This window comes from Bos grunniens, chromosome 9, assembly GCF_055505025.1.
Source record: "Bos grunniens cultivar Pamir isolate PY7600 chromosome 9, Bosgru_T2T1.0, whole genome shotgun sequence".
Taxonomy (NCBI): Eukaryota; Metazoa; Chordata; class Mammalia; order Artiodactyla; family Bovidae; genus Bos; species Bos grunniens.
Genome location: NC_141173.1, coordinates 14,153,824 through 14,166,085, shown reverse-complemented (window position 1 = coordinate 14,166,085; position 12,262 = coordinate 14,153,824). Strand labels below are relative to the sequence as shown.

The window sequence follows — 12,262 nt, the reverse complement described above, 5'->3', positions numbered from 1 at the left end:
ACTTAAAAAGCACTTTGCCTGATTTCACTTACAAACGCCATCAATGTAATCCTTCACAAGGTTTGCATCCGTCAATACCCAGAGGCCACACTCCTAGAAAGAAACATTTTCATTTTCTTTTAAAATAAATAAACTTTTAAATAAATGCCCTCTAAATTGTCAGTTGCCTCTACCTCTAATTCACTCTTGCTGTTTTGTTTTTGAGTTGCATGTGAAAATATCTCCTTTTGCTTTTTTAACTCTTGCTCATTTTTGAGAGTTTAAACACATACATGAGTTTACAGTCTCTCACAACAAGACACACAGACACGCACACAAGCACACAAACACACACTCTCACATGCAGAAAGAGCTATTTCAAAGTCAAGGAAAGTGATAGAAAGAAATTACTTGTTTAATGGTAATTCCATTATTTCTCTAATGATGAATTTACTCATTTGCTTTTAAGACTAGAAGGATGACCATCTTTCAATTTCAAATTACACTTATATAACACACTGCACTTCAGCAACACATATTGGCAAAACTAATACAATATTGTACAGTTTAAAAATAAAATAAAATTAAAAAAAAAACATTTCATAATTCAGATCATTAATTCTGAAATTAGTTTTGTAGCAGTAAATATATTAATATCTTTTCAAATTATATAGCAAACTAAACATACCTGAAAGACTGCAAAAGAATTCATGAACATGCCTAAATAATATCCTGTGTTATAAAGTTCCAATTCATGGACCACCTAAGAAGAAGATAAAATATACAGAATGAAAGCATTCGTATCAGTGTGTTCTGCCCTCTCAACATTTCTGATATGTACTGTGAATAACAGACAGGTACACATGCTTATCAAATGTGCTACATCAAATAGACCATATGCTTATCAAATTTGAAAATGACACAAATGGAGAAATAATGATTATGTCAATGCCATGTTCATAATTCAATCAGCCAAAAATACACTTCTTCTTTAAACTTATTTTATTCTGTTCAGTAATCAAGAGTTCCTAAGAAGTGTGGGCTTGTTGACAAAGCCAACACGTAGAGATCAACATTAAAAATGACTCGTACTTTTGACAAAGATAAATAGCGTCAGTGTGATGGTTAACAAAGACCTTAAAAAATATCAGCTAGGAATCTGAGTCAGTTCTAGCGAGGTGGATGAATCTAGAGCCAGTTATACAGAGTGAAGTTAAGTCAGAAAGAGAAAAATTAATTAATGCATATTTATGAAATCTATAAAAATGCTACTGATGAACCCATTTGCAGAGCAGGAATAGAGATGCAGACACAGAAAACAGATTTGTAGACACAGTGGGCAAAGGCAAGGCTGGGATAAACTGAAAGAGTAGCTTTGAAACATACACATAACCATGTGTAAAACAGATAGCTTGTGGGAAGGTGCTGTGTGACACAGGGAGCTTAACCAAGTGCCCTGTGATGACCCAGAGGGGTGGACAGGGGATGCGGTGGGAGGGAGGGCCAAGAGGGAGGGAACACATGTATACTTATGGCTGATTCACGTTGTAAAACAATTATCCTTCAACTAAAAATAAAGTAAAAAAACATTTTTCTAAGTGAAATAAAGCAGATACAAAAGGACAAATATTGCATGATTCCACTCATGTGAAATATCTAGAATAAGCAAATTCATAAGATCAGAATTTGATTAGAGGTTACCCGTGTTGCAAAGGGAAGGAGGTAATGAAGAGTTATTGCTTCAGGGTCACAGAGTCTCTATTTAGAATGATGAAAATTTTGGAAATAAACAGTGATGATGGTTGTACAATATTACGAATAATTAATACCACTGAACTACACTTTTAAAAATGGTTAAAATGGAAAATTTCATGTTATATATATTTTACTATGGTAAAAAAAAGTTAGGATATTATAACTTTTTGGTAACTATTTTGATACATTTACCTCAATTACATTAGCATTAAGATTGGGAAATTAAGACAGGGAAAAGAATTATGGAAGATTCTAAGTTTAAAAACATATCAAGTTTAACATTAAACACCCAAACCACTGCTTCTGCTTTACTAAAAACAGCACTGCTACACCCATGGTAAGGAAACATGATGCTAGAATAGGCATCAAGAAGAAAGCAACAGAATGAGAAAACAGAAAATTTCATAATATCTCAACAAGCTGGCCAGTACAGTTAGCCCAACTACAGTCAATGAAGCCAGAGCCAGATAGGATGGAGAGGCAAGTTTTTCATTCCATAACTCAAACTCTGCCACAGAAGACCTATATGTGCAATGCAGGTGTGAATCAATGGAATTATCTAGGAAGAAGCATCTCTTGCATAAGGAAGAGAGATGCTCTTGTTCTCACTGGTTCAGTGAGAAAGCTGCAGCAAGGGAAGTCTGCAATCTGTAGATTAGTCCTGGAAGATCTGAGACACTTAAATTATTCCAAGGCATTGACAAGTCTCTGGACAACACATATAAATTTAACAAAAATGAAAGAAAGGAAAATGGTCCATTATCATAGGCTCCTGACTCCTTCCTCTAGAGCCAACACTAGAGAAATATGAAAAGCAAGCAAGAAACTTATATGAGTAGAACAAGAAAACCCTCGGAAGAGCGAAGGGTATCTCCAGTTGGTGTGCTGGAGGAAGCAGATGGCAGAAAACTGATACACGCAGCAGTCTGGAAGAGGCTTTTAAATTCTACTTGTGCTTCTCTTCAGGAGGTAGCCTTAGGACAATCATTCCTGGCAAATCACTGCCCAAACCAGCAGGCAGCAGGCAGGCAGTCCGCTGATAATACCAGGATAATAACGGCCAGGATAATTCCAAGTTAGCACCTCTGCCCTTCTGGTGTGAAAGAACCAGGAAACATTTAGACAGACCCCTGGCCTTCAAGCATTCACTTTTCCTCCCCGCCTCCTCCCACCCCTCCGAGCTGGTGGGTCATCACCTCAGGAGACTACCTCTTCCTGGGCTGCTTTTCCCGAGGAGCTTAAAAATGAACCACTGGGTGGAAGGGGACAGCACACAGAGAGAATCAAGAGTAGTTCTCTAGTCCCTGAAGCTCAACCCATCCCCTCTCTTTAAACTGACAAGAGTTACACGGGTTGGAGCCTGGTGTTCAGCCTTCCCCAACAGACAGAACAGCTGCCAAATCAACTAGATATCCAACTGGATATCCAAACTATATCCAACAAGTATAGTTTCCATAAAAGACATCCAACTGGACAACATACAGCATGTGAGCTGAATACTGAAAAGTCAGCTCAAGAATTTAAAATAAACATAGTCAATACAGACAAGAGAAAATATTAGCAATATAAAACAAGGAAAAAAAACAGATGAAAATAATAATTAACAATATAATAGCTGATATAAAAGTAGGGTATCTACCAACTGAAAGAGTCAACTGAGGAACTCACCCAAAGAAATACAGACAAGACAGACGAAAGAGACAAAAAAGCATGAAACAAAAAGCTAAGAAATATGGAGGAAAAAAAGTAGAAGTACTAATCTCTGCCAATCTCTGAAAAGGAGAAGAAATGGAAAGAAGAGGAACTATAGGAAGAAATAATTTCCAGAATCAAAAAATTAAGGGACAGCATAGACTGAACAGGCAATTCACCATGACAAAGAACTAAAATTCTATACAACAGCAATATGATCTGGCCAGGGCTGGGGAAGGAGATGGGGACAGCGAGCGACAAAAAGGATGTGTAAGAATATGAGGGCACACCAAAATGCTTGACTTGTCAGATAAAGATACAAAAGAAAAACAATAAGGATAAAAAAAATATGAGCACAATTCATGAGATAAGGACATCTATCATGGGAACAAAAATAGGATGTGTAACTTCCAAAACCATGGAAAGAAGAATGAAAAGAAACAAAAAGGAAATAGTCTAAATTATCAAATTAAAAAGCAGAAACAAGTCCTAATTAGAACAAGGACTAATTTGTAAATGGGTTAAATAAGTTTATTAAGATACTGTCAGATTAGATTTTTTTAAAAAAAAGCAAAATACAATAATATACTGTCTACAAGATATACTTAAAAACTTACAGAAGGTTGAAAATAAAAAGATGGAAAAACATACCAGTCAAGTGTGAAACAAAAGAAAGCCGGGATAGCAATCTTATATATGAGAGGATTTAATGTAAATGCACAGTGAGATACAGAGACAGAGACTCAGGGAGAGCACATGTGTGTGTGTTTCTGTGTGTCCACATATATATGGAAGAAAAAATGAAATAATGTATTTATTAAGATATTTAGCAAGTTGTAAAATGAAAGATACTATCATCAGTTAAATCAAGTGCAAAATGCTATAGATTTTTTAGAATAAATGAATTTAAGTAAAGTCAAGAGAAAAAAAGTGAGTGATGGGTTTTAAAGTCTTTTTTTCTTTTAAAGAAAATGAGAAAAATTTGCTGGATAGGCTGAAGAAAAATACATAATTTTTCTCAAATGGACTGATTTTACAACAATATGTCCAAACTAGCCTATACACATATATCTTTCTTCCTGAAGTGCTGTTAATCGCTGTAGTTAATCAATCAATGGATATAGTTCATGCAGTCTACATTTCCAGTGCCAAGGATATATAAAGGAGTTACAAATAAAAATTAAATGACTGATGAATAGGGGATTAGCTGATATAACATTAGATGTTCATATATTTCTTGACTTGTACGTTTTTCGAAGATTAATATGATTTCACTCCCTCAACATACTGCAAATTCCTGATTCAGTGAGGACTGTAATTATTTATAACCATCATGTATAACCAAAATAGAAAGCATTTTACAATTACCTAAAGCTCTCTCCAGTGTCATTCATAAATGTGCAAGTCCAATTCCTAGTACTTTCTCAAGTGTCTTCAGTTAAAATATAGTTTGAAAATGAGGGGAAACTCTAGGTGACAATTTTCGTGGAAGACAGCAAAGACAGTTGACCACAATAGACTCTTTCCAACATAACAATTGGAATGCAGTTCCCTTTCATTCAGAAGCTTTACTATTACTGACTTATACTTGAAAAATGAAATTTCCTTTAAAACTTGGAAGTAACACAGTAAAGTTTCTTTTTTTTTCTCTCTCTTTCAATGTGTATTTTTAATGAAAAAAATGGCTAAACTCACATTTTCCATTGTAATATCATTTGAGACATTCATCAGATTCACACTCTTGTCGACAGCTACAATACCAACTGTTGAATCTGGCTGTGTCACAGAGATCCTGAGAGAGACTTTCTCAGATGGTTCAGCATTGGCTTTACTCCAAAACAGCTGTATCTAAGGAAGTGAAAAGGCAGTATTGATATAATACACTTTTTTGAAGCATTTCACGTCTTATCAATAGCAGATCAATGACAAAATCTAACGAAGAGTCTACACTTGTGTTGGCTCAGGGACATTCCAAAACCATACACAAGTCTTCTCCAGGGAAAGGAGTAAAAACAAACTTCACTCCCACAGTGTTCTCAAGTCATGGAACCTCTCACTGGGGTACATATCAAAGTTTGCCTTCACTTCTCTACCCTTCTTCTTCCCTTTCTCCGTCTCCCACCCCATAGCTGCTGGCCGGTACTGAAGAGAAGACAGAGTCTGCCATATGTGGGGAGGGTCAGCATCCATGAGCGAGGACAGGAACGTGCCTGCACGTCGGCCACCTGGACTCAGAAGTGAGCGCCTGCAAGTAAGAGCCCCTGGGGACACGCAGAACTGCCTGCGCTGGGCGGGGGTGCCTTTCCCCAGGAGGAGGCCCTCAGACCAACCCCAGTCAGGCCCACTGCTCTGTGCCTCGATGGCTGCCTCAGCTTGCTGTCATTAACTCTCAGCAAAGCATAGTCCTACCGGTACTTCTTAGAGAGCATCAATCCTCTCACCCAGGGCTGGACCTAATGGCTTTGTCAGAAGGCCTCTTCCTCCTAGGAATGTTAACCTTGCCCACCTCTATTCCAACAATCCCATGCCCCAGTGGCTGTACCACCCGATTAACATGGCCTTAATGAACCCCTCAGCTTACCTGAACATTGGACAGGGTTCTATCTAACATTAACCACCTGCTTTCCCTTTCCTTAGAAAATCTGCAATTGTAAATGTTTTCTCTGCTCCTTTGAGATATAAACCTTCTCCCAGCTTCCTGCTAGTTTTACCAGTAGAAATGTCTTTCTCAAAGATCTGGGAGTCATCCTTTTGAAGTGTCGTCATTCAGTCACTCAGTCATGTCCGACCCTTTCCAAGCCCATGGACTGCAGCATCCCGGGCTTCCCTGTCCTACACCATCTCCCTGAGTTTACTCGAACTCATGCCTATTGAGTCAGTGATGCCATCCAACCATTTCATCCTCTCTTGTCCCCTTCTCCTCCTGCCTTCAATCCTTTCCAGCATCAGGATCTTTTCCAATAAGTTAGCTCTTTGCATCAAGTGGCCAAAGTATTGGAGCTTCAGCTTCAGCATCAGTCCTTCCAATGAATATTCAGGGTTGATTTCCTTTAGGATTGGCTGGTTTGATCTCTTTGCAGTCCAAGGGGACTCTCAAGAGTCTTCTCCAATACCACAGTTTGAAAGCATCAATTCTTTGGTGCTCAGAATTTTTTATGGTCCAACTCTCATATCCATTGGACCATATATCAACTTCCCAGGTGGCTCAGACAGTAAAGAATCCACCTGCAATGCGGGAGACCTGGGTTTGATCCCTCAGTTGGGAAGATCCCCTGAAAGACATGGCAACCCAATCCAGTATTCTTGCCTGGAGAATCCCATGGACAGAGGAGCCTGGTGGGCTACAGTCCATGGGGTTACAAAGAGTCAGACACGACTGAGCAACTAACACTCTCACATCCATATATGCCTACTGGGAAAACCATAACTTTTAGACTATATGGACCTTTGTTAGCAAAGAAATGTCTCTGCTTTTTAATATGCTACTGAGGTTTGTCATAGCTTTTCTTCCAATGAACAAGCGCCTTTAAATCTCATGGCTGCAGTCACCATCTGCAGTGATTTTGGAGCCCAAGAAAATCAAGTCTGTTGCTGTTTCCATTGTTTCCCCATCTATTTGCCATGAAGTGACAGGACTGGTTGCCATGATCTTAGTTTTCTGAATGCTGAGTTTTAAGCCAGCTTTTTGACTTTGAAGTGTTAATCATCAAGAGCCTTGATTGATCTCCCAGTCTCTGTGGGTGAATAGGAGCCTAACTTACAAACTCATAGATGGCCTGCTCCTATTGACCAACCCCTCCCGCAATGTCCTCCAGTACTTTTCCATTAACTCACCCCCGTATTTAAAAACCTCCCTGCCTTCTGTTTCAGTGGCGTTGAGTTCGGTCTCTCTCCCCTACTGCAATAGTCTTAAGTCTTCCTTGCCTGTTTAACAATCTTTTTTTCACTTGCCTCTTGAGCCACTCTGTCAGGTTTACTCTTCTCCACTCATATCTTAAATAAGGTGAAAGGGGAACTTATAATCTGCAAACTTTGCACTTCTCACTCTTTACTCTGCACCTCAGTGACTCAATAGCTCCAAACTGCACTTCTGTGCAGACAATTTCTAAAACTACATCTCTTGCCCTCTACATCCCACCCATTTATTCCACAGTCATTACTGAACATACACAAAGATTCATTAATTTTCTTGTGTTTAAACATATTTTATTTCCAAATATATAATTTCTTTTGGAGTAAATGTGGTAAACATTATCATATAAAAATTGAAGAATTATCTTTGCAAACACAACCAAAACTAATTTCTTATCGCTCATATCTAAGAAGTTTCTTGGAAGTATGCTATTTATACACTGTTTCCTCAAAGCTTCTTACACAGCAACATTTTTTAGAACCTGCTCTCACCTTCAGAGATGTAGGCCTCCAGGTTTAAGCCTTACTCCTACTTTAAAATTTGCCTTTCTCAGATTAATGGAGTCACTTGAAGTCTAAAACTGTGCTCTGAAACTAACAGAATACAATACTGTTTTTTTAAAAATTCTTTTCATAAGACAGAAAATAAATTTGTATTCTATTTTGACAATAAAAATTAGAGTCAATAGTTCTCAATAAAAAAGACATGGATCGCGACTTCTACTTCCCAAAATTTTTAAAAATTAAGGGAGAAGATGCTACCAGAAGAAGTGTACTCTACAAATCATTACTTTAAAATAATGATTATTTTGCTTCAGAGGTCCTGAGAAGGCAGCAGCCTTTAGTGAGAACAATGGCCCATTTAAATATTCATGAGATAACTGAACTCCACCTGTCAATCTTACAATTAGGTAACTTTTCAGAGTTGGGGCCCAGGGGGGTTTCAGACACAAGCTACACACCTTAGGTTATTAAAAAATCACTGCTGCTGCTACTAAGTCACTTCAGTTGTGTCCGACTCTGTGCGACCCCATAGACGGCAGCCCACCAGGCTCCCCCGTCCCTGGGATTCTCCAGGCAAGAACAGTGGAGTGGGTTGCCATTTCCTTCTCCAATGCATGAAGGTGAAAAGTGAAAGTGAAGTCACTCAGTCGTGTCTGACTCTTAGCAACCCCATGGACTGCAGCCCACCAGGCTCCTCCGTCCATGGGATTTTCCAGCAAGAGTACTGGAGTGGGTTGCCATTGCCTTCTCCAATGCATGCATGCATGCTAAGTCGCTTCTGCTGTGTGCCTGATATATCTAAGACTAATCAGAGTTCTCAAAGGTGAGATGAGAATGGAGGAATAGAGAAATATTTTTAAATATCATTTCTGGGATGTAGGAAAAAAAAAATCACTACTGTGTTTGGAGACCAAACTCCACAGAGATCTCCACATGCAAAGTAGCCAAGCTTATTGCAAATTTGCCCTGGGTTAGTCTCCAGGCTGGTGAAATGGATAAACCAAAGCCCAGCTCTGCTTCCCCGCAACACTGCAGATGGCCACACTCCCTCTTGCAGCCCTCACTTCACTGCCACACCAGTATGAACACCATACACATTCTACATGGCCACACAACTCTGTGCCAGAGCAATACCGCCTCCACTGTTTAGAAAATCCTGAGAGGGCTTCGTGGATTTGAATTAAAGTCTTAAAGCCAAGAATAATAATATACACAGAAGACCCACATTGTCCAATCATTCCACATGTGAAAATAGACATATAGTAATTAAATATGAAGAGTTTTATCCATAGTTCTAGAAAAAATATAAATTTATAACCAATTTGTTTTAATGATACTTTTCTAAAGAAATATTGCATTTTGCAGACTTTGAATATGAAGTTTTGTTTTTAAACATCATTACCTTAAATCTTACCTTATTTTTAAAAACAAGCTGAACAGGAATTTTCAGAACATCATTTATAATTTCCCCATCATCTTCAATATAATACACAATGATACAGGCTTTTGGGGCCCAAGAATTTTCTGGTATTAAGGAAAAGGTTGTTGAATTTTGCTTGCCTACAGCCACCAACTGTCCCCTGGACACTACCTGAAAAGAAGAGTACACGAATTTCATTTTATGCTAAAGATAATGAGAATCTGAATATCAGCTATGTTTTCATAATTGTAAGCATACATACAAATTCTCGACTTAAGCCAACATCAAATCCTTTTTGAATACACACACCACAAATAAACTTTCCTGACTAACACAGGGAGTATAAGCTGGTCATTAGAAAAGGATAAGACAAAGTAACCATAATTGAGGCAACAGCAACTTGACAGACAAGAATCTATTCCTGAGTTTAAGGAATGCAGAGCACGACTGAGAGAGCTGGATTAGCAAAATTACAAGGCTATGAGGAGCAATTTTTATTTGTTATTTTTCTTACATTTTATAATTTTCTATAATGAACACAGGGCTTCCTGGTGGCTCAGACAGTAAAGAATCTGCTTGCAATACAGGAGACCCAGGTTCAATCCCTGGGTGGGGAAGATCCCCTGGAGGAGGGAATGGCTACCCACTCCAGTATTCTTACCTGGAGAATCCCATGAACAAAGGAGCCTGGCTCTGGCGTACAGTCCATGGGGTCACAAAGAGTCAGACATGACTGAGCAACTAACACACACACACATAATGAACATATGTGGCTTACCTCATAAAAATATAAAATTTAAACATAATGCAAGGTGGTTTCATTATTCATCTTAAGTTGGAAATACAAATATAGGTAAAGAAAAAAGATAGTTTGACTTCAGTATAAAATGGGCAGCTTAAAAAGGAATAGACTGATTTACAGCAACACAGAAGCACCTGGTATGATAAGTGAAATAAGTCAAAAAGAGACAGAGAAAAACCACGTGATCTCTCTTCTATGTAGAATCCAAAATATGACACAGAGGACTACCCTGCTGGTCCAGAGTTAAGAATCCGCCTTCCGATGCAAGGCATGCAGGTTTGATCCCTGGTCTGGGAAGATTCCACGTGCCAAGGAGCAACTAAGCCCGACCTCAACTACTGAGCCCAGGCACCTAGAGCCGGGGCTCTACAACAGGAGAAGCCATCATAATGAAAAGCCCAAGAACTGCAAGGAACAGTAGCCCCCTCTCACTGAAACTACAGAAAGCCCATGCACAGCAACAAAGATCCAGCACAGTCAAAAATAAACAATTTTAAAAAAATTTTTAAAAAGAAACAGACTCACAGACGTAGAGAAGAGTCTTGAGGTTGCCAAGGGGGAGGGAGGGCAGAAGGGGGATGGGCTGGGAGGCTGGGCTGCAAACTACCATGTGTAAGATGATAAACGACAAGGACCTACTCTGTAGCACAGGGAGCTATATTCAACATACCATAATACTCCATGATGCAAAAGGAATAAAATGCAAAGTTTTGTAAAGCAAATTTATACACAACTTAGACATAGAAAACTCTGTAAGAATGTATATAAATATTACATCCTGTACATGTATAATATATATTAAGACATGTTTTTTAAAGTGTGAGGCTGAATTTTAAAAATCAGTTAAGTTCAGTTTAAACATAAGATAGACACTATTTCAGATGATTCTACAATAGATCATAAATTTAGATTGTGTAAGAGATTACCAGGGCTTCCCTGGAGGCTCAGTAGTAAAGAATCTACCTGCCAATGCGGGAAACATGGGTTCGATCCCTGGTCGGGGAACATTCTGCATCCTGTGAAGCAACTAAGCCTTTGAACCACAACTACTGAGCCTGTGCTCCAGAATCTGGGAGCCGCAACTACTGAGCCCAGGTGCTCAACTAGCGAAGTCCGTGCACCCTAGAGCCTGTGCTGAGCAACAAGAGAAGCCGCCTCAACAAGAAACCCCTGCTCTCTGCAACTAGAGAAAGGCCCTCCCAGCAACGAAGGCCCAGCACAGCCAAAAATTAATTTAAAAATAAAGGAAATTATTTTTAAAAAGAGATTACCATGTAGCTTAACTCCTTCAATTGCTTGTTGCCAATAACCACCAACTCAAATGGTGATCCCACCTAGAAAAAAAATTTTAATTAATATATACATATCAATGTCAAGACAGTTCAATTATATTATAATTAACAAATGATTGCAAGCATTACCTTTATATTTTCATCTTTTACTTTGAGCTGGATGTAGGTTTTACTAGGAGACTTAAACATACCATGAACTGCCATGTTACTCACACTATCGAGAAAAGAGGCCTGTAACAAAAGAAAAGGGAGCCATAAAGTTTCATCTTTAGGAGCCTCAGGATAAGGAATGTGACCTGGCTGGACAATCACTGAAAGGCACATTCACTTTCACTTTTCTTCACACAGCAAACAATATATTCCCCAGACACTGGATCTTCATCATTTTGTAGCTTATACTGTAAAGAAACTGATAGCTGTAAAACGTGTTAAGACGGTCTTCACCATCATCATCTAAGAGGAAAAAGCACAGTCCTAACTTACTTCCAAAACAAAAGTATGTTCTCAGGAAACACTGTGAGAGGAGAGAAGGAAATGGAAAAGGAATCCTTTCTTCTCCCCACAAGACAGCAAGCAACCGAATCAGCTCACTCAGTCCACCACTGGGGAGAGGAAAACAGAGAGGCCGCACTGTGGCGGGGCTGAGTAACCCAGAGAGAGGGAAGGGGAATGGCTGAGGAGTCTCAGTTCAGCAACGGAGTGTAAATGTAAAAAAAAAAAATTCCCCTTTCATTTTCAGCTCCTGCCAAAATACAATTCCAAATGATTGAAAATCACCTAGCCTGGGAGTTGAGGGTGCTTCTCCATCACTATTTTACCGTGCTCTTCAAAATGAATTCACAAGGAAGCATTCAGTCTAACTCAGCCACCACCGTTAAATCCCTTGTAATCCTTTCTCCCGCTCTT

General features: G+C 38.9%; 1 protein-coding gene across 1 annotated transcript in view; it reads right to left on the bottom strand.

Moving 5' to 3' along the window:
* The window catches only part of CD109 (CD109 molecule), a 138,893-nt gene that overhangs the window by 50,482 nt on the left and 76,149 nt on the right, over positions 1–12,262 (bottom strand). Inside the window, exons 12-17 of the mRNA XM_086316820.1 lie at positions 11,486–11,587; positions 11,336–11,398; positions 9,257–9,433; positions 5,122–5,274; positions 668–742; positions 33–93 (exon numbers count right to left, since the gene is read on the bottom strand). Of these exons, the coding sequence (XP_086172946.1) occupies positions 33–93; positions 668–742; positions 5,122–5,274; positions 9,257–9,433; positions 11,336–11,398; positions 11,486–11,587 (631 nt within the window). The remainder of the gene's footprint in view (positions 1–32; positions 94–667; positions 743–5,121; positions 5,275–9,256; positions 9,434–11,335; positions 11,399–11,485; positions 11,588–12,262) is intronic.